A 24,079-nucleotide genomic window follows, 5' to 3' on the forward strand; every position below is an offset into this window, starting at 1 on the left:
CTCACCTGACTAGGGGTCAACAGCTCACCTGACAACGGTAGGAAACAGCTCGGCAGCCATGAGGTAGACGATGGCGTAGGATGCAGTGATGCAGAACTTGCCGCACATAGTGAACACCTGGACGCAGATCTTCGAGGCTGTGGAGACGGCAATCGTGCTCTTTAGTCAATTACATTCGCATGTAATGGACTAGGTTTCAATGGGTACTACAGATTACCTTAGCATGTGATGGACTAGGTTTCAATGGGTCCTACAGATTACCTTCCCATGTAATGGACTAGGTTTCAATGGGTACTACAGATTACCTTCCCATGTAATGGACTAGGTTTCAATGGGTACTACAGATTACCTTAGCATGTGATGGACTAGGTTTCAATGGGTCCTACAGATTACCTTCCCATGTAATGGACTAGGTTTCAATGGGTACTACAGATTACCTTAGCATGTGATGGACTAGGTTTCAATGGGTACTACAGATTACCTTCCCATGTAATGGACTAGGTTTCAATGGGTCTTACAGATTACCTTCCCATGTAATGGACTAGGTTTCAATGGGTCCTACAGATTACCTTCCCATGTGATGGACTAGGTTTCAATGGGTCCTATAGATTACCTTCCCATGTAATGGACTAGGTTTCAATGGGTCCTACAGATTACCTTCCCATGTAATAGACTAGGTTTCAATGGGTCCTACAGATTACCTTCCCATGTAATGGACTAGGTTTCAATGGGTCCTACAGATTACCTTCCCATGTAATGGACTAGGTTTCAATGGGTCCTACAGATTACCTTAGCATATGATGGACTAGGTTTCAATGGGTCCTACAGATTACCTTCCCATGTAATGGACTAGGTTTCAATGGGTCCTACAGATTACCTTCCCATGTAATGGACTAGGTTTCAATGGGTCCTACAGATTACCTTAGCATGTGATGGACTAGGTTTCAATGGGTCCTACAGATTACCTTCCCATGTGATGGACTAGGTTTCAATGGGTCCTACAGATTACCTTCCCATGTAATGGACTAGGTTTCAATGGGTCCTACAGATTACCTTAGCATATGATGGACTAGGTTTCAATGGGTCCTACAGATTACCTTCCCATGTAATGGACTAGGTTTCAATGGGTCCTACAGATTACCTTCCCATGTAATGGACTAGGTTTCAATGGGTCCTACAGATTACCTTAGCATGTGATGGACTAGGTTTCAATGGGTCCTACAGATTACCTTCCCATGTGATGGACTAGGTTTCAATGGGTCCTACAGATTACCTTCCCATGTGATGGACTAGGTTTCAATGGGTCCTACAGATTACCTTCCCATGTAATGGACTAGGTTTCAATGGGTCCTACAGATTACCTTCCCATGTAATGGACTAGGTTTCAATGGGTCCTACAGATTACCTTCCCATGTAATGGACTAGGTTTCAATGGGTCCTACAGATTACCTTAGCATGTGATGGACTAGGTTTCAATGGGTCCTACAGATTACCTTCCCATGTAATGGACTAGGTTTCAATGGGTCCTACAGATTACCTTCCGATGTAATGGACTAGGTTTCAATGGGTCCTACAGATTACCTTAGCATGTGATGGACTAGGTTTCAATGGGTCCTACAGATTACCTTCCCATGTGATGGACTAGGTTTCAATGGGTCCTACAGATTACCTTCCCATGTGATGGACTAGGTTTCAGTGGGTCGTACAGATTACCTTCCCATGTAATGGACTAGGTTTCAATGGGTCCTACAGATTACCTTCCCATGTAATGGACTAGGTTTTAATGGGTCCTACAGATTACCTTAGCATGTGATGGACTAGGTTTCAATGGGTCCTACAGATTACCTTCCCATGTAATGGACTAGGTTTCAATGGGTCCTACAGATTACCTTCCCATGTAATGGACTAGGTTTCAATGGGTCCTACAGATTACCTTCCCATGTGATGGACTAGGTTTCAATGGGTCCTACAGATTACCTTAGCATGTGATGGACTAGGTTTCAATGGGTCCTACAGATTACCTTCCCATGTGATGGACTAGGTTTCAATGGGTCCTACAGATTACCTTCCCATGTGATGGACTAGGTTTCAATGGGTCAGAAAAATCGAACACAATAAATGGCAATCCAAGAAGCTCAAAAACTGCAGGGCTTTTTAAAAGATCATCTATATATGTGGAATTTCAGAGCTAATGTTTAAATTTTGAGCGTAACAATTACAATATAACAAGCAGTAACAACTTTCGTGGTAGCTTTTCACTTAGTGAATTATATTTGTAAAATTGAGAATGTCCTATATTACTCAAACTGTCACGCTGTATTATATCTGTCACAATGTGACTGGGCTATAATATTGAAACTGTCACGTTGTATCATATCTGTCACGTTGTCACTGGGCTATAATATTGACATTGTCACACTGTATCATATCTGTCACGTTGTCACTGGGCTATAATATTGAAATGTCACACTGTATCATATCTGTCACGTTGTCACTGGGCTCTAATATTGAAATGTCACACTGTATCATATCTGTCACGTTGTCACTGGGCTCTAATATTGAAACTGTCACGCTGTATCATATCTGTCACGTTGTCACTGGGCTATATTATTGAAACTGCCACGCTGTGTTATATCTGTCCCAATGTGACTCACTTTCATCCAGGTTAGTGAAGAGCAGCCCGGCCACAATGAGAGCCGCTCCCCCCACACACATGCTGACCACCAGAGACAGACGTCTGCCCGTCCTGTTGACCACGACCAGACACAGAACGTAGGCCAGGATCCCCACCCCTCCTATCATGCCGAAGTTGAGGTACGGGTCACCGGCCATGTTCTCCGTGTTGATGCTGATCCCGTAGAAGACGAGGGAGTTGACCAGCCTGGAACATAAGGTCAGTTGGGTGAGTTGGGTGAGTTGGGTCACTTGGGTGAGTTGGGTGAGGGGGGGGGTTGGTCACTAGGTTAGGGGAGCATTACAAGACCTGGGCAGGTGACCATGACCAGGATATGGGATAATAGGTGACCAGAATATGGGACGTTTAATGACCTCGATAATGGACTTAAAGATGTTTAGGATAGTGGACTACAAATGTCTAGGATAGGGGATTATTGGCTGGCCAGGATAGGGTATATTTATTTAGCAGGCACTGTTCCTCCTGTTCCCTCTGTTCCCTGACTAATTTATCATAGGGATAGACGGTTGGGCATCGGATTGTCCACTCTGTCCACCCATAAACAACTTGTTGATAACCAGGATGAGAGAAATATGGACATGAGATGACCAACAAATACGTTGTTGAATACGGTTCGAATATTGCATTGGTAAAAAGATATCGATGGATGTAATACATTCGAATACATTCGAATCAAAGACGAAATTATCAGAAAACCTGATTAGAGCACTAGGCTGCTAATCTGAAAGTCTCGAGTTCGAATCAAGTTCAAGTAAGTAGAACGTCCCAAAGTACACTCAGCTCTAATTAACTCATGTTATGGAAAGTAAAAGCGGATGGGCATAGTGCCGAGGTCAAGAAACCCGAAAACTACTTCATCTGCCCAATGGATCGTTAGGTCTGAAGATGATTCTTTACCAGTTGAACCAGACATTGAGGGACATGGTGGCCATATGAACGGTCCTCAAACAGTCATAGAAGTAGTAGTTCCTCTCCCCACTCTTGCGCTGGGCCCCCTCCTTCAGCTTTTCCATGAACTCTTCCTCCAGCGTGACCTTGTTGTGTTTGGCCGCCTGACGTATGATGACCTCAGCCTCGGCATCACGACCACGTGACAGTAGCCAGGGAATCGATTCAGGCAACAACCTGGTAAGTCACATGCAAACAATTTGTTTTATTAGATAAATCACACGAGACTTTAGTAGTTTTTAGTATATATCCTAGATCTTTTTTATATATTATATTCTTTTAGTACATATCTTTTAAAATATTTTAGATTCAGTAGGCTACTTTGTTATACAACATTATGCTGAAAAACATCGTTTATGTATAAACCTCCGATACACGGTGAAGTCATTTGGATTATATCTGTAGAAACATACATCAACTAGCACCCACAACACAAATACATCAGCTACCATACACGTAAGATAAGATGCTATCGACATAACATGTACATTCTACAAAACACTAACTACCATATACACAACACTAGCTACCTTCTACAAAGTTCTAGCTATCATATACTAAACACTAACTGCCTTCCTTCCATCGGCAAAGGACAAACTACCATCTACAAAAGACTAACATCCACTAAAGACAAACTATCATCTACTAAACACAAACTACCATCTACAGAAAGACAAACTACCATCTACACAAGACAAACTACCATCTACAAAAAAAAACTACCATCTACAAAAGACAAACTACCATCTACAGAAAGACAAACAACCATCTACAAAAGAAAAACTACCATCCACAGAAAGACAAACTACCATCCACAGAAAGACATCAACACGACTTAAATTGAAAACTTCTAATTGAAGAGCTCCCTCTGCCTTTAATCATTCACCGTAGCAAAAGCCAGCGCCACCTGTCGCGAAGTCTTCAGTACCTGGAAACTGGTTTTAAATTTTATCTCTCTGTCTTTGAAGCGTGGGTAATGGGTTTTAGTTCATCTACACCAGGAACTATTCAAATACTTTAAATGGAAATTCGTCTGCGCATGCGAATTGTGTGAATTCATCACTTGATAAGTCTCACAGAAAATACGCGAGTTTGGCTTCATACTATTTTAAAAAATTAAAATGTAACTACTATCTCTACAAAAATTATGTATTAAATGAAATACAGATTAATATGAAATAAACATGGGACTTCGGTTTGAAAAACATTTTACATGAATTATCTCCCTTGATAAACGTATTTATTGATTTATTTTTCTTTGGAGGTTATCCGTGTTTTAAAAAAAAAAACCACAGATTCATCAATGTCTTCCTCTGCCCATTTAGGAATATGCCGATTTGTTTTTACAGCTGAGCTTGTTTGTTTTTACTAATCAGATCCCTAATTCTAGCGTTGTCTTTGTCTTTGTACAGAACCTCTCCCTCACACTAACCCTCAGTCTTTTTTCTCCGGGGGGTCCGCACTCGCCCCCCCCCCCCTCCTCCGAAGAAAAGCCTGGAAGAAACTCTGCTAACCCTAGTCTAACCGTGGCAATCATTGTTGGATACAGATATATACGCTTGCTATCCACGATGATACCTCTGACACCTTTCAAAACCAACAGGTTTCTTCTTGTTCGTTCATAATTGTAATATTAAAGGAGGTCTCGTGGTCGAGGCGGTAAACCTCATGGTTGCTAAGTCTAGAGTTCGAAACCCCTGGCAGACGAGACGCGATAGCTGGGGACAGCCGCTCTTCTAAGAGAGACAACTCCAAAATCAAACAAATACTGCCTTGTAAGTTGTAGTTTGTTCTTGGTTGGACAAAGGCTGTGAAGAAAATGTAGAACGAAAAGCAGGCTGAACTCATAGTCAACGGCCTATATGGCGCATAACACGTTGACAAGTATACTTGAATCACTTCCATGAAACACGAAAGAAGAAGAAGAAAGGAGATTTCAGCCTGCTTTTCTTTACGATTTGCTTCCATAGCTTTTGTCCAGAGCTAATGAATCATTACAGATCCGAACTCGGGAGTTTTGGGCATGGTCATGAACTAACCAAGCAGTCCCCAAATTTGTTATAAAAACAGGTTGCACGTAACCGGAAGTTAAAACTGTGCGCTCACCACCAGTAGGCGCCAAACAAGACAGCCGGAAGTGTGATGGCCAGCTCCAGGTAGCGCCACTCCCTGATGAAGTAGGCCAGGCCGGCCAGCCCCACGTAGCCCAGGCCGTAGAAGATCTGGATGACAAAGCCGGACACCACCCGGTACCTGGGCCCCACCAGTTCTGTGGCTGGACATGCAAAGATTCGGTTAGCTTCGTCATTTATGTGGTTAGGGTCGTCTCTAAACAACGTCAATTTTAAAGGGGTGGGTTTGATATTGTATGCCTGAAGAGTTTTTGTGTGGGTGGGGGGAGGGGGGGGGGGTTCAGAAAGTGTGACAATACTTTCATATTTTAAAAAATAATGTTCGAAACTGAATTTTAGCCGTATTATTTAGCATTCTTACTTTTTTTTAAAATTGTAATTAGGGGTCATCCATAAATGGACGTCACGCTTTTTTTGGACGATTTTTCCCCCTCCTCTGCGTCAATCATCGTCACGAACGCCAGACCCCCACCCCCCTTCTAAAATGACGTCACACCTCAGCATAAACACACCCCCCCCCCCCTCAAAATTGCAGTTGAATCTTTCTTAAAACATCGATATTTTGCCAAAAAGCTTTTCTAAAATCTGTCAACATAGAGTATTTTAATCAACTTCTATTATAATTTATTAAAACAGTTTTCTAAAACTCGAAATAACTACTAAAATACGTTTTCTGACATTGTTTTTTTTTTATAATGCAAAAGCTTGACGTCACAGCATCTGAACCCCGCACCCCCTACCCCTCATCACAAACCGTCACAAAATTATGGACACCCCCCCCCCTCTTCACAAAAACAACGAATAAACACAAATGGTTCCCAGAAAAATGCGCAATCTAAAAACAGTGCAACAGTTTTCCGCTTCTCATCCTTCCTGTCCCCAACACAGACACAAAATGTAGAACCAGTTTGGACTCACAGACAGTGAAGGCCACCAGGAACGCCCCGGTGTGTGCCGCCCCCTGCAGGAAGTACATGGGGACGAACACGAACATGTTGGGGGCAACAGACGCGATGACGCCTGCTATCAGAAGGGACAGAACTCCGATCAGAAAAGTGGGACGTCTGCCGAATCTGCAACATCAACAACAATTGTCAGGTCAAACTTCGTATTTAATATCTATCATGAGGTTGTGGTGAACCTACCTGTCCAAGATTGAACCTACCTGTCCAAGATTGAACCTACCTGTCCAAGATTAAACCTACCTGTCCAAGATTGAACCTACCTGTCCAAGATTGAACCTACCTGTCCAAGATTGAACCTACCTGTCCAAGATTAAACCTACCTGTCCAAGATTGAACCTACCTGTCCAAGATTGAACCTACCTGTCCAAGATTGAACCTACCTGTCCAAGATTGAACCTACCTGTCCAAGATTGAACCTACCTGTCCGACAACTGACCGAAGACGATGGCACCAAACAGACGGCCGCTAAAGAACACGCTGCGTGACGTACTCCTCCAGTACTTGTTGGCACAGACCAGCTCAAACTGTCAGGACAAGATGGACATGGTCAAACTGTCAGGACATGGTCAAACTGTCAGGACAAGATGGACATGGTCAAACTGTCAGGACAAGATGGACATGGTCGAAATGTCAGGACAAGATGGACATGGTCAAACTGTCAGGACAAGATGGACATGGTCGAAATGTCAGGACAAGATGGACATGGTCAAACTGTCTGGACAAGATGGACATGGTCAAACTGTCAGGACATGGTCAAACTGTCAGGACAAGATGGACATGGTCAAACTGTCAGGACAAGATGGACATGGTCGAAATGTCAGGACAAGATGGACATGGTCAAACTGTCAGGACAAGATGGACATGGTCAAACTGTCTGGACAAGATGGACATGGTCAAACTGTCAGGACATGGTCAAACTGTCAGGACAAGATGGACATGGTCAAACTGTCAGGACATGATGGACATGGTCAAACTGTCAGGACAAGATGGACGTGGTCAAACTGTCAGGACATGGTCAAACTGTCAGGACAAGATGGACATGGTCAAACTGTCAGGACAAGATGGACATGGTCAAACTGTCAGGACAAGATGGACGTGGTCAAACTGTCAGGACAAGATGGACATGGTCAAACTGTCAGGACAAGATGGACATGGTCAAACTGTCAGGACAAGATGGACACTTAAGCCCTGAAGAGCCAAAATCTTATTTCTATTAACTTTGATAAAGTATCGCATCTAGTCAATGTTAACAAGGTTTTGCCACCTTTCTGCTTTTAATTCAATTTAGATAACAATTTCTTAGCAATACTATATTCGAAACATATTTTTGTGGTTTGTTAAAAATCGATGTTACAATATGTGAACTGTTTTGACACACAAATGATTATGGGCATCAGATAAACACGCAGCTAAGTATTATATTTTTAATATATCACTGATAATTTACATAACTGAATAGTATATAAAGGGAAGTAACTAAAGAAAAGGATATCACCCTTTTCTAAAAGAGTTATGGTTAATTTCGATAAAAAATAAGACACGTTTTCTGATTAACATAAGTTGGCTAGAGACAAGAGTGGACAACCTTTATTTAATTTTTTTAATTAACTACTACGTCGACCCCATGACCAAAAAAGCGACCATGCGTTGTGAGATTTGACCCTCTCTACACGTGGGGTCCTGACAACAGGATTTTTTTTTACTAAAGCCCAAAATTTTATTTTATTTGATAATTTTATTTCACCTATAAATCTGTTATTAACACTATCGGGATCTTTACTTGTTTTATTTTAAAGTGGGTAACTGATAGCGGCGTACAAGCAAAGGTGGGTAACTCTATTGTTATTAACGCACAATCAAAATTGGGTAACTCTAATGTTCACCACGTGCCGACTCGTGCAGATTTGACCTAGGAACTACGAACTGTGCAGCGAGCATTCGTCCACCCAGCCACGTGGAGGCGAAGTTGTGAGGGCTCTGTATTGTCTATCAGAGTTTCTTTCAGGCATCTACCGTCCCCCCGAACGGAATGGAATTTAAATAGAAAATATATACTTTTAACAGTGTCGTCGTCCCCCCCCCTCCCGAAAATTTCAAGTGCCCCCCCCCCCCTCCGGAGAAAAAAGTCTGGAAGAAACAATGCTTAGTCTATGTCAAAAGAAATGTGTCACGTGGTGTTCTATTTATAGAACTGTGTTTTGGCCGACATTGCTAGGAGAACACACGGCGTGTTGTGTAGTTTCTCCTGCAGAATTTTTTATTGTTTCTCACTGGTGCAAGATGTACATTGTAGAAATGGTCTGGGGCGGGAGGGGTCGGGGTGATGTTTGACGGGAGGGGGGAGGGGGGGGGGGGTGGCGGGAGGTGAGATAGCTACAACAGACTGCTCTCCCGACGATTCCAGGGTAAAATACACTGTGCTTAATGTGATACATATCTTCGCCTCTCTTGTCACCACTCTGAGCCTACTCAGCTTTAATAAGTGACTAGCATTAGTTTAAATAGTGAGGCCGAGTATATTTTGGCCCGCACCGGGTGACACCACTGATTAGCCCAGAAATTTCTCATTGTTGGCGTATATTACTTTTTGTCTGACGTTTTAGACATGGTATATGTTATCGGTATTTTCAGTAACAAAACAGCAATAAAATTCAAAACTAGCTTTTGTGTGTGTGTGTGTGTGTGTGTCGTAATTACCTGCTCATGTAAACAAAACAAAACGAAACTATCTTAAGGTAAAATATGCCATGTTTACGTTATATCGTAAAAAAAAAACATGTATAAATGAAAGAGACGTATTGCCTATAAGACAACAATGAGTTTGGGGCCTATGTCTGACAGAACTGGGTCTTTGTAACAAGTTAATTAACCTTTTCTTATGTGCAACAACTGGGGTTAATTAAAAACAGACGTCTCAGATACGGATGTATTAATATGGAGCATGGAACTTTACAGAGCACCAAGTCTCGAATATGAAATGCGTTATTTAACAGTAAGCAAGTGCAATCATACATGACACATGGAATTTTATTGCTGACAGAACGTTTAGGAAAGAAGGGGGAGGGGAGAAATGTGTTTGTTATTTAGTGGCGGGGGAGGGGTAGTAATACGTGTTCGTAAAGTCTGACGGTGGAGGATGAAGGTGTCTGATATAGAAAGATTGTACATATGTTGAACCACTGTCTGGACAATCTCTGGTTGTAAACAAGTCGGACCTACTCCATATACATTTCTCTGGATAGTATCATGGTTTAACGGGTCTTTAACGCTTTGTCATTAATTAATGTATATAATGTAATGAGTCTCTATTAATTGGGTGGAAACTAATCATTACTAACTATTAATCATAAACCAAACTCTAGCCGTGATTTTTTGTTTTTTGTATGAGTGAGACTAAAAAATAACCATCAGAGCAAATACGTCAAGAATACTCACATCAGAGGTAATCGTTGACGTGTACTCGTCTTTAGAGAAATCGTACCCGCGCTGGCATTCCACTTGACTAACATTATTCGCAGCAGCCGATACCGCTGAAACGTTGTAATCGATGCTCTCCAGATACGACGTCATCCCGCTGACGTCATAATGATGACACTTACTGTCCTTCGGGAGGAACACGGCTTTGACATCGTCTGACGACATGTTGACATCGTCTGACGACATGTTACGTAATGTGGTGTTGGACAGGTCTGGAACCCGGCAGTGGAACTTAGGCTCGGCGCCCACGAAGACCATGTTGAGGGCGTGGAAGGCCGAGACCGTGGAGAAGAGGCACATGAGGAAGTACTTCTGGCGCTGGTAGGGCCCGAACTCGCCCAGGAGAACGGTCAGCTGGTCGAGGTCCATCGTCACTGGGTGAGCGTGGTTCCAGAGGTGGGCGTGGTTCTACAGGTGAACGCTGATTGGTCGACTACAAGCCCTGAACCCGACCCTGGGGATAAAGATTTTAATTAAAAATAAGAACATTATCATATTTTATCTAAAAAGAGCTATACAATGTTTTGGTTCCGAATGAAATAACAGAAAAATGTTGCTCCTTGGTTATTTGTGTTGAGTTGTTTTTGGACTGGGTTGGGTTGGGTTGAAGTGAGTTGGGCTAGGGCTACATTTAAGGCTGCAGTGTGAGTCGAGTACAAATTGTCATAAAAGATATAGTTCTGGACACCCCTTCATACAGATCCTCACCCACATCCCCTCTTATACAAACTGATTACCATCTCTTTCTATAGGTATTGACCCCCCCCCCCCATCATCTCCTACATTTACTGACTCATATCCCCTCCTACAGATACTGAACCCCATCCCCTTTTAGATATTTTTATACCCCTCCCCTCCTACGAATCACTACGCTCCTCCCAACAGAATACTGAACTCATCCTTCCGAATATGACATTGTTCCAATTTAAGAAGACTCCCCCAACAGATTACGACACACCTCCAACAGATTACGACACACCCCAACAGATAACGACACACCCCAACAGATTACGACACACCTCCAACATATAACGACACACCCCCAACAGATAACGACACACCCCCAACAGATAACGACACACCCCAACAGATTACGACACACCTCCAACAGATAAAGACACACCCCCAACAGATTACGACACACCCCCAACAGATTACAACACACCCCCAACAGATTACGACAAACCCCCAACAGATTACAACACACCTCCAACAGATAACGACACACCTCCAACAAATAACGACACACCCCCAACAGATTACGACACACCCCCAACAGATTACAACACACCCCCAACAGATAACGACACACCCCCAACAGATTACGACACACCCCCAACAGATTACGACACACCCCCAACAGATTACAACACACCCCCAACAGATTACGACACACCCCCAACAGATTACGACACACCCCCAACAGATTACAACACACCCCCAACAGATAACGACACACCCCCAACAGATAACGACACACCCCCAACAGATTACAGCACACCTCCAACAGATTACAGCACACCCCCAACAGATTACGACACACCCCCAACAGATTACAGCACACCCCCAACAGATTACAGCACACCCCCAACAGATTACGACACACCCCCAACAGATTACGACACACCCCCAACAGATTACGACACACCCCCAACAGATTACGACACACCCCCAACAGATAACGACACACCCCCAACAGATTACGACACACCCCCAACAGATTACAGCACACCCCCAACAGATTACAGCACACCCCCAACAGATTACGACACACCCCCAACAGATAACGACACACCCCCAACAGATTACGACACACCCCCAACAGATTACAGCACACCTCCAACATATAACGACGCTCCCCTCTAATAATGGTATACAAAACAAACATATTCTGATCAAACACCGTGTTTAAACGCCAGCAGTAAAAAAATTTTTTACAAAAAACTTGACGGATTAGATTTAGAATAAAAGACTGACATACCTAGACCACCACACAAGTTTTATCTGGGTCAGGTTACACTGACCTGACCACGGGGCGGCAACCTTTACCTTCAGCACTGGGAGAATTGGTGGGAATAAGTTCTAGACTGTAGCTAGTACATTCCAATGTTACAAGGGCCTAAATATACCAGAGAAACCCAAATATATCATCGAAATATATTAGGGCCACATACATATATCAAATCAGAGCATAAGTTGTTAGGGATCCTATCAGAGCTGGGACACGTGGACGCTGATTTCAACACAGATTCGAACTTGAGATTCTCATGTAAGCAGTCTAGCTCTCTACCGCTAGGCCGTCCCATTCAGACCAATAAATAAGAGACATGAAATGAACACGTTAGCTAAGAAGTTAAAACTTCTCATATTGTTGACTGATTCTATATATAGCCATAGAGTGGGTAAACCAATGAAATATAGAAACCCAGATCCCATTTTGAATATAATATAGACTCATCAGGTTTATAAACATATGTCAAATCGAAACTTCGGCATATGAATGGATAGTCTGGTCAGCACTATGCCCAGCCGTCTTTGCTTTCCCTAACTTATGTCAGGTACCCATAAGAGCTGGGTGGACTCAGAGACGTTCTACTAACTTGAACCCGGATTCGAACTCCAGATTTTCGGGTTTGCAGTCTAGCAACTAACCTACATATCTCGCTGTAATCGATACTTTACTTTTTTTTTTAAATAACAAAAAATCCAATGTAATTTTTTTTAACACTTGAGATAAAATCCATCGATTATTTCTTACGTTGCGGAGCATAATGTGCTCCGTCATGGCGTCTTTACAATTTTTATGTAAATAATTTTCTCTGATCGAATTAGTTCGAATTTCAAATACCGAGTCACAAAATCTAACTCATCCTTTATGATAAATTTACATGCCAAATGTCAGAAAACTATTTTCATTTTCATTCATCTGTCGTGGTCGATATTCGCTTAACAAACTATCAACTTAACAACAATCATTTCAACTGTCATTAGGCGCCCTACAATCAATTAACTCACCTGTCATTACACGTCCTACGCCAGCCTACAATCAACTCACCTGTCATTAGACTTCCTACACTCACCTACAATCAACTCACCTGTCATTAGACGTCCTACACTCACCTGTCATTAGACGTCCTACAATCCACTCACCTGTCATTAGACGTCCTACAATCCACTCACCTGTCATTAGACGTGCTACAATCAACTCACCTGTCATTAGACGTTCTACAATCAACTCACCTGTCATTAGACGTCCTACACTCACCTACAATCCACTCATTTGTCATTAGACGTCCTACAATCCACTCACCTGTCATTAGACGTCCTACAATCAACTCACCTGTCATTAGACGTCCTACAATCAACTCACCTGTCATTAGACGTCCTACAATCAACTCACCTGTCATTAGACGTGCTACAATCAACTCACCTGTCATTAGACGTCCTACAATCAACTCACCTGTCATTAGACGTCCTACAATCCACTCACCTGTCATTAGACGTCCTACAATCAAATCACTTGCCATTAGACGTCCTACAATCAACTCACCTGTCATTAGACGTGCTACAATCCACTCACCTGTCATTAGACGTCCTACAATCAACTCACCTGTCATTAGACGTCCTACAATCAAATCACCTGTCATTAGATGTCCTACAATCCACTCACCTGTCATTAGACGTCCTACAATCCACTCACCTGTCATTAGACGTCCTACAATCAAATCACCTGTCATTAGACGTCCTACAATCAACTCACCTGTCATTAGACGTCCTACAATCAACTCACCTGTCATTAGACGTCCTACACTCACCTGCAATCAACTCACCTGTCATTAGATGTCCTACAATCAACTCACCTGTCATTAGACGTCCTACGCTTACCTACAATCAACTCACCTGTCATTAGACGTCCTACAATCAACTCACCTGTCATTAGACGTCCTACGCTTACCTACAATCAACTCACCTGTCATTAGACGTCCTACACTTACCTACAATCAACTCACCTGTCATTAGACGTCCTACAATCAACTCACCTGTCATTAGACGTCCTACAATCAACTCACCTGTCATTAAACGTCATACCACTCACCTACAATCCACTCACCTGTCATTAGACGTCCTACAATCAACTCACCTGTCATTAAACGTCATACCACTCACCTACAATCCACTCACCTGTCATTAGACGTCCTACAATCAACTCACCTGTCATTAAACGTCATACCACTCACCTACAATCCACTCACCTGTGTAATGTTCTAACCAAGCCGGTCATACATAAACATGTAAACACCTGTCCGCCAATATAGACACCTCTTGCTAGACTTAGACAACTGTCACCAGCATTCATTAAAAAGTGATTAAACACAAAACGTAAACAGATTCTGTCCTTACAACATGGACAACATCAAACACGTTCACGCTTGAAGTATCATCGATCTCACCATACAAACATTTCAACTCATTCAAAACAGCCATTTGGTTCAAGGGACATAATTCAGTATGTAATAAAACAACAAAAAAACTAAATTTCAGACACGGGGGTCACCTTAATTCACAAACCATTTGATAGAAAAACCAAGTTAAATAAATATCACCTGAGCAGTTATTTTTGTATTATAGATCTAGAGAGATTAAATTTAAACAAACCCAGGTTGAATTTAAAATCGAATTTTTAACACGACAACTCAGGCTATAAAAGTCTAGTCTGTTGAACAGAGGCGTAGCTAGGGGGGGGGGGCGGGGGGGGGGGGCGGGGGGGCGGGGGGGGGCGGCCGCCCCGGGCGCCGACCCTATGGGGGCGCCAAAAGGGGTGGGAAAATTTTTTTAAAGCTGATTTTATGCTGCAGTTTTGAATTATAAACTGTCTAAGTTAAAAAATGTAATGGCTACACGCCTTTACATACTGATTTAACTGTTTTCTACCTTGATTTCTTAATGTAAAACATATACTCTTAAGAAACAGTGACCGGCAAAACTGCTTTGAAGCTTTTCCTAGATGGGGGGGGGGGGGCGCTTTTTTGAGACCTAAAACGGAAGAATTTACACTAGATTGTTGAGTCGATAAACGTTGCCACTATTAAAAGAAACCAATTGTATTAAAACGTATTGTACGATTGTCGAACTGTAAAATACGTTAGTGACTTTTATCAAGATGGTGCAAGGGGGCGCTTTTAGGCTAAATAAAATAGCAAAATTACACAGGATTCTGAGTAAACAACCTTTAGCTCACAGAAAGAAACGAATTGTACTGTGCATTGTATAATTGTGTAACATTTTAAAAAAAAATTTTGTTACGTTAAAAACCGCTCTACAAACTTTGTCCAAGATGGTTGTGATGAGTGTGTGTGGGGGGGGGGGCGCTTTTTTCGCTAACAAAAATCGCAAGTATTTGTACTGGATTGGTGAGCAGATAACTCTCTTAACACTTAGTAAAGAAACCAAGTGTATTAACGCGTAATGTACAATTTCAATAGCCAGTTTTGTTAAAAAAAGACGCGACTAGTTCTTTGTAAGATTCTTACAATTCTCTCAACTTCAACGTGAGAGATCAGATACTTTTGATTGATTGCATTACATCTTACCTGGATCACTGAACTATATTAAAGAGAACTAAATATCACGGATTCTTGAATCCCTAAGCCACTAACCACCACTTTTTTCCATGCTCTTATTTCATTCTCCACTGTCTGTAATCAAGCTCCAAGCCATACAGTAAAAGAGACCACATTTAGTTATAGATCCTGATTGAATTTTTTTGACAATGCATTTGAATTCTACATTTTCTTAGAGTGTTAAAACGCGTTTTATTGCTGCTGATTATAATCAGAACGTCATGGGCTATCATTAAATTGATTGTTACTGCTTCTTCAATCAATACAATTAGTTCTGCATTTGTTGTTGACGTTGTGCGAGCAGTGTTTCTTCCAGACTTTTTTCTCCGGGGGGGCACTTGAAATTTTCGGGGGGGGGGTAGACTTTCTTCGGGGGGGGGGGGGACGGACACTGTTAAACGTATATATTTTCTATATATAAATTATATAAATTTCATTTCGTTCGGGGGGGGGGGGGGCGGTAAAATCTTTTCGGGGGGCTTGGCCCCCCCCCCCCCCCCCAAGAGATGCCTGGAAGAAACTCTGTGTGCAAGAAGGCAGGGCAAATCTGCGAAATCCAAGACTACGAGCTGTTAACATCCGTTGGATTCCAGTTTGTTTTCTCTAGCTTGTTTTGTCATACCATCAACCAATCAACGAAATACCCATGTCGTATTCCAATGTGAACAATAAATATTTCTGATAACTTCTTCTTGTATGTCACTTGTGTGTCCTTACTCTAACAAACTTCGAATCCAATTATGTACCATATCACAACAGAGATCGTTCCAAAACTAGAACATAAAAGGCTGGTCTAAACATATTAGCGTTAGCTACAAACTACCCTCTAACACAGATCAGGCTTATTTTTTTTACTGACATTACTAATCTTTCGCAAAAAAAGTTAAACGCATCTTAATGGGAATTAAATTGTCGTAAAGTTTTAAGGAATGAAAATCATACAATGTAATTATTAAACCTTGTCCGGACTGTAGCATACACGCTTACACACACGCTTACACACACAAATACACTCTTACCCACACACACGCTTATATATAAACACACTATCACACACACATAATTATACACACACACACACACACATATATATATATATATATATATATATATATATATATATATATATATATATATATATATATATATATATATATATATATATATATATATATATATATATATAAGCGGGGGGGGCGCCAAATTGAAAGTTCGCCCCGGGCGCCGCGAAGGGTCGCTACGCCTCTGCTGTTGAAGGACAAGATTCTGAAGTAAATGTAGCTGTTCTACTTCATATTTCAGCTCCAAGTTTGACCACATACATCATGTTTACCTCAGATTTGTCTGAAAACTGGTGCTCGCTTTACACTTCTCTCTTTCCCTCTCGTCCTTTTTTCTTATTACTTAAATAGGATATATATATATATATATATATATATATATATATATATATATATATATATATATATATATTGTGTTTGTGCATGTGTGTGCACCAGATTGATGTACTTTAGTTAAAGGATTTTGTTTACTTTGCTCCTATAGTCTACTAGCTGTGACCTTAATATACCAGGTTCCTAGACTACTAGCTGTGACCATCATTAATCAAATAGCCAGGTTCTATTGTTTGCTAGATCTAGCAGTGTGACCTTAATTACTGGAGATTTTTCTAGACGTGTTCATGCTGTTCACCTAAGCGTACATCTGCCCCACTTTCTTTACCTAAATTGGTTTACATTGCCTTACATGTGACACACACACACACATCCCCACAAACATGCTCCCACACATACATACATCACACACAATTAAATAGAATCTAAACTCAGCTGTTTATTATAGTCCGTAAACGTAATCAACATTGAACAAGAAGCTACTTTCGTGATTCAATTTTCTTTCGTTGTTAACCGTTAAGTTTTAGTTTTTAATTTTCAAGCAGGTATGTGGTTAAAAAAAGGAAACAATGGAAGGGCTACTCACGATGAATCGTCTGCTCCACCGTCGTTCGTGACCTAGTTATGCTAGCTCGCGCAGCGTTCACGCGCGGGCTTAGCTACGGGTCATAAGTGAACTCTGTCCCGCAGACGTCGACTAGGCTCTGACGTAGACCGTCAATCCTGCTGGGTCGAATCTCCAGATGGCACAGACCAGGGCTAACTGGATGTTGAGGGGGGGTGAGAATAATCACAGCTGTGTTGGGGGGGGGGGGGATTTCGTTTTGTTTGGTGCTGTTGTAGCGACGTTATAGTGATTACACTCAGTGGTCCGTGTGGTAATTACACGATGTGGTCCGTGTGGTGATTACACGATGTGGTCCGTGTGGTGATTACACGATGTGGTCCGTGTGGTGATTACACGATGTGGTCCGTGTGGTGATTACACGATGTGGTCCATGTGGTGATTACACGATGTGGTCAGTGTGGTGATTACACGATGTGGTCCGTGTGGTGATTACACGATGTGGTCCGTGTGGTGATTACACGATGTGGTCCGTGTGGTGATTACACGATGTGGTCCGTGTGGTGATTACACGATGTGGTCCGTGTGGTGATTACACGATGTGGTTCGTGTGGTGATTACACGATGTGGTCCGTGTGGTGATTACACTCAGTGGTCCGTGTGGTGATTACACGATGTGGTCCATGTGGTGATTACACGATGTGGTCAGTGTGGTGATTACACTCAGTGGTCCGTGTGGACTGTGGTCCGTGTGCTGATTACACGATGTGGTCCGTGTGCTGATTACACGATGTGGTCCGTGTGGTGATTACACGATGTGGTCAGTGTGGTGATTACACGATGTGGTCCGTGTCGACTGTGGTCCGTGTGGTGATTACACCATGTGGTCCGTGTGGTGATTACACCATGTGGTCCGTGTGGTAATTACACCATGTGGTCCGTGTGGTAATTACACCATGTGGTCCGTGTGGTGATTACACTCAGTGGTCCGTGTGGTGATTACACCATGTGGTACGTGTGGTGATTACACGATGTGGTCCGTGTGGTGATTACACGATGTGGTCCGTGTGGTGATTACACGATGTGGTCCGTGTGGTGATTACACTCTGTGGTCCGTGTGGTGATTACACGATGTGGTCCGTGTGGTGATTACACGATGTGGTCCATGTGGTGATTACAAGATGTGGTCCGTGTGGTGATTACACGGTGTGGTCCGTGTGGTGATTACACCATGTGGTCCGTGTGGTGATTACACGGTGTGGTCCGTGTGGTGATTACACGGTGTGGTCCGTGTGGTGATTACACGATGTGGTCCGTGTGGTGATTACACGGTGTGGTCCGTGTGGTGATTACACGATGTGGTCCGTGTGGTGATTACACTCAGTGGTCCGAAATTGTTACCTGTGTTTTGAGGAGCTACACACTTGGAGGTGTGACAGACTGGATACACCTGATCCAAGTCCCCACTACAAAACACAAGAGTTACCTCCCTTTGTTCTACTCAAGAAAGTAATGGTGTAAACAGTGTGACCTAAAAAACACCAGACCTGTACACGGCTATCGGCGTTTGAATGTAGGGGCTCATGTTATGGCGAGGGAGGGGGGGGGGAGAGGCGTTTACTCTTTCCCTTTCCCTCCCTCATCTCTCTCTGTCTCCCCCTCTCTATCTCTCTCACTCTTTCTCTCTCTCGATTGATTTTTTTAAAAATCAAATAGGGACACCAAGACAAGTTTTGCAACTGTTAGCTGTATAACTGTATAGGGAAGAGGCTTATGTGGGGCCCTAAGTGGGGGTGGGATATTGTCGAAAATGAGGTTGATGTCAGGGGTCATACTTGACCCTTAAATCATCCAGACCCAAACTATGTATTATTTACCTATTTCAAAGTAAATGCATTGAAAACGCAAGGTAGATAACTCGTTGTTATTTAGTTTCAGCTGTTTATTTTGTTATTTCCCTTACATCATAAATGCCTAAATTTTGAATACATTGCATCGATTCTTTATTCTGAAAATTTTAAACATAGATCTATATTTGTTCCATATTTTCTATTGCAGTAAAACATTATTCTTATTTTATAACAGAAAAAAAAACTTACCGTGACAAAGATAAGAAAAAAATGTCAATCTATGAAGCCTGTCTGGTGTGTTTTCTCATAGTCTCGTGTCAATGTAGCGCCGTACGTCTGGTGTGACTATACTTCACATTCAACAGTCAGCATTGGTAGTGACTAATTAGGTTAATGTAATATGCGTGCAGTTTCTCTTCTCATGGATGGGTGAGGGAGGGGGGTCATTTTGTACACACCGCGCTAAGGCCAGTGTCTCTCAACACTGGCCCACACACGAGGCATTTCACATTGGAGACATTCTTCCACACACGAGACATTCTCCCACACAAGAGACATTCTCCCACACACGAAACATTCTCCCACACACGAGACATTCTCCCACACACGAGACATTCTACCGCAGAAGAGACAGTCTCCCACACACGACACATTCTCCCACACAAGAGCCATCTCCCACACAAGAGACATTCTCCCACACAAGAGACATTCTCCCACACAAGAGCCATCTCCCACACAAGAGACATTCTCCCACACAAGAGCCATCTCCCACACACGAGACAGTCTCCCACACACGAGACATTCTCCCACACAAGAGCCATCTCCCACATAAGAGCCATCTCCCACACACGACACATTCTCCCACACACGACACATTCTCCCACACACGACACATTCTCCCACACAAGAGACATTCTCCCACACACGACACATTCTCCCACACACGACACATTCTCCCACACAAGAGCCATCTCCCACACAAGAGCCATCTCCCACACAAGAGCCATCTCCCACACAAGAGCCATCTCCCACACACGACACATTCTCCCACACAAGAGCCATCTCCCACACAAGAGCCATCTCCCACACAAGAGCCATCTCCCACACAGCCCATTACTTACCTGTGTCAAGATGTTACTCAAGACTCCCCCCCCCCCCCCCCCCTCCACACACAACTTTATATGACATTTGTCATTGACGACTCCCAGAATCAACTGTCATATCTATCAAAGCCTGGTGACATCCTTGTGAGAACCTCTGTTTTACTGACACCTCAACGTTGGTGTGTCATTCAATTATGCTAATTTATGCATCAGACTATTGTTTGTATGTTAATGCCATATTGTGACGGTGATCAAAATTGCTGGTCACAGTAACTACCACACGCAACGGGAACAGTTGGGTTAGACAATGGGAGATATGGGTGAAATGGTGGGGCTATGACGGTATTCACACCTGTGTTTATGTCACGTGACTAGGAGCCATTTACCTGGATGGCGCCATCAAGGTCACAGCGTAACACATATGCACTCGTGCACGTGCGAACTGGGTTGTGAAATACATTATATAAATAAATAAATACATAAATATATATATATATATATATATATATATATATATATATATATATATATATATATATATATATATATATATATATATATATATATATATATATCCTCAAATCAATCAGATAATATATCTTTTAATCTCTTATCTTTAATCTTTAATCTCTGTTCAACACAAATACGTAGACTCAAAGTGCTTAATACAAAACATACTATCTACTATCTGAAAAATTGATCTGGTTAATTCCCTTAAGCTGTTGATTTTTTTAGCGCAATTTCCATTCTGGAGAATTGCGTTTATTAACCCGTCATTTCTGGATGTATGAATGTATGAATGAATGGATGGATGTGTGTCCGCACCTTTAAGTCGTATCTCCTCCTCAACGAAGTAATATCGATGACTAGTTCCAAAAGCAATTATGTTAAGCAAGTTACGAGGATGAACATAGGCCATAAAAATTCCGGGTTTCTTTCATGGATTTCCCGGAAAAGCCAAAAAACCTCGAACAAATGCAGTTTTTGGCTCATATCTCGGCAACCAGACCACTTAGCGACTTGAAACATGTACCAATCGATTCCTGCCATAATTTAGAACAATATTGCTGAAGAAAGTTTTCAAAAATATCCTTTCGTTCGGTCACAAAAAAATTTTTGAATTAATTAAAATTTGGACCGAATTAGTAGGCATTTTATGCAACCACACCACACGCGTCATCACGTTCAATAGCTGCACCATCACGTTCAATGGCTGCGACGTCACGTTCGGTAGCTGGGCGCGCAATGGTTTTTAGTCATGTTACTCTATTGTAAATAAAACATGTAAAATACTGAAATTTATTTTAATAAAAAACGTTTTAGTAACTAACCAATGGTTTTACTAACCCTGCTCTTGATTTACGCTACGACAGAGCTATTTTTAGATAACACAAGGAAATTGCGCTAAAATTGTCACTAGACTTTTTTTAATTACTTGTTTTTTCTATAATGTGACTCAATTCTTTTTCAGCTTTATTTTTTATAGTGAGGATAGTGGCAGAATGAACACTCATGGATTAACAAGCAAAAATACACACAAACCACATACACGCCAATAGTAACACATCTTTTTACAAGACACACATAAAGATGCATACAAAACACATACAATGTCGCTCACATTTATAAACAGAAACACGCACATGTAGAAACAACCCCGGCACACATATCCATATGCTACCAACCACACAGACACACACACATAGGTTAATTAATTTAACATGCGCTTATCCTGGGATACGTTAATAAAGCAATCACGGTGATTTTTTGTTTCAGTTACGTCACAGCTGTCGTAGATTCTTATCTGTTCGGCACTGAAGTTAGTCACGTGACCTAATTTACCTCCCCCCCACACTGTATTCACACACGCATATACCCACACACAAGCACACTCATACACACAAACACTGATATTATAGCACTTTATTACGCCGAATAGAATAGTTGACCATAATAAAAATGGGAGGAGAGCCCAGCTGGCTAAAGAAATGTATGTTAACAATGTGTTTTTTCTCAATTATCATACATATATATATATATATATATATATATATATATATATATATATATATATATATATATATATATATATATATATATATATATATATATATATATATATATATATTGTTTATGTGTTTAACAAATGGGCTGATTTTGTTCAATCAATTTCTTTGTTCAATCAACACTACTTAGTTTTTTTTATGAACAATTGTTCAATAAATGAAATTCCGGCACATCATTTTGTTAAAGAACCCTAAACCTTTCTTCTCCCCGTGAATATTTAAACAAGTAATCAAAATAATTTAAACGTTTGTTGGTTCGAATCATTACATAAAAGGGGGTAATCTCTCTTCATCATTGTAGATTAAAATAACATTTTCCTGTCTGATTTTATTTACTTAAGACACCCATCAATTGCCCAATATCGGTTGGCGCCAGGGTGTCTGGGTCTAAGCCTCAAATCTCTGAGCAAAACAGAAGCAGAAACGCTCGATAGGCGACAGCTATTGTCTACACATCAAATCATGACACCTTTAACCCGTGCAAGGGAAATAACTCTAAACTGTTTTCTTTCAACGAACGACAACTCCGGTAAGATACTGTGATTGTTGCCCCTCAGATCTGCACTGGTGCTTATGACAGCTATAGAAAACGGTGGCGAGAGTTAGTGAGCGAGGAGAGATTTGTTTTTATTGGAGGGATGCAACTGGCCCGGGGGTCAGTTCTGGCACGGGTCGCCGTGTCCCATCTAATCACCTGGGCCATTGTGTAAAGGTGTCAGGACCCATAACTCCCAACACTTTTAGTAGTCACAAACGTACAGGGGCTCAACCATTCTTTTTGTAGAGGAAATAAAAATATGTTGGCAGTGTCATGAAAACGAAATGATAGGGCCCTTCGTGATTAAGGAGAAGGGGAGGGTAACGTTGCGCCCCCCACCCCCTCTTTTTATTGAATGTTTCCCTACTGGCGCCAGTATGTCTGGGGTCCCTTCTCTCAGTGCTCGTCATCCCAACACCCACACAATAAAAAGATGGGCTTTAATTTAACCTGCACGTGTAAGCTTATCACAGCTGAAAGTAAAGGCTCTTGATTGCCTCTGTACACAACGACAAAGACCTTCAGTGACAAGCGCGACGTAATAGAAAAACAATATGTGTTTATATTTAGACAGAAACGGAAAATACTTTTTTTGGTAAATTAGCTTAACATGCTCTGATGATTCGACCTCAGGTCTCCGCATACACCATTCACACCAAATATTAAACATTTGAAATTTAAATTTTCATCAAATATGAATTCCTTTTTAGTTTCAATGTTGAATT

At 41.8% G+C, this 24,079-nt stretch overlaps 1 protein-coding gene across 1 annotated transcript in view; it reads right to left on the minus strand.

Moving 5' to 3' along the window:
• LOC131930460 (organic cation transporter protein-like) overlaps positions 1 to 10,367 on the minus strand; it is a 15,050-nt gene extending 4,683 nt beyond the window's left edge. The window contains exons 1-7 of the mRNA XM_059286960.1: positions 10,176 to 10,367; positions 7,161 to 7,264; positions 6,694 to 6,848; positions 5,750 to 5,918; positions 3,593 to 3,820; positions 2,655 to 2,881; positions 29 to 137 (exon numbers count right to left, since the gene is read on the minus strand). Coding sequence (XP_059142943.1) covers positions 29 to 137; positions 2,655 to 2,881; positions 3,593 to 3,820; positions 5,750 to 5,918; positions 6,694 to 6,848; positions 7,161 to 7,264; positions 10,176 to 10,310 — 1,127 coding nt within the window. The 5' untranslated portion in view covers positions 10,311 to 10,367. The remainder of the gene's footprint in view (positions 1 to 28; positions 138 to 2,654; positions 2,882 to 3,592; positions 3,821 to 5,749; positions 5,919 to 6,693; positions 6,849 to 7,160; positions 7,265 to 10,175) is intronic.
• Positions 10,368 to 24,079: the final 13,712 nt, after the last annotated feature.

Source organism: Physella acuta, unplaced genomic scaffold (assembly GCF_028476545.2).
Source record: "Physella acuta isolate Inbredline_101_S28 unplaced genomic scaffold, ASM2847654v3 ptg000099l, whole genome shotgun sequence".
Classification (NCBI taxonomy): domain Eukaryota; kingdom Metazoa; phylum Mollusca; class Gastropoda; family Physidae; genus Physella; species Physella acuta.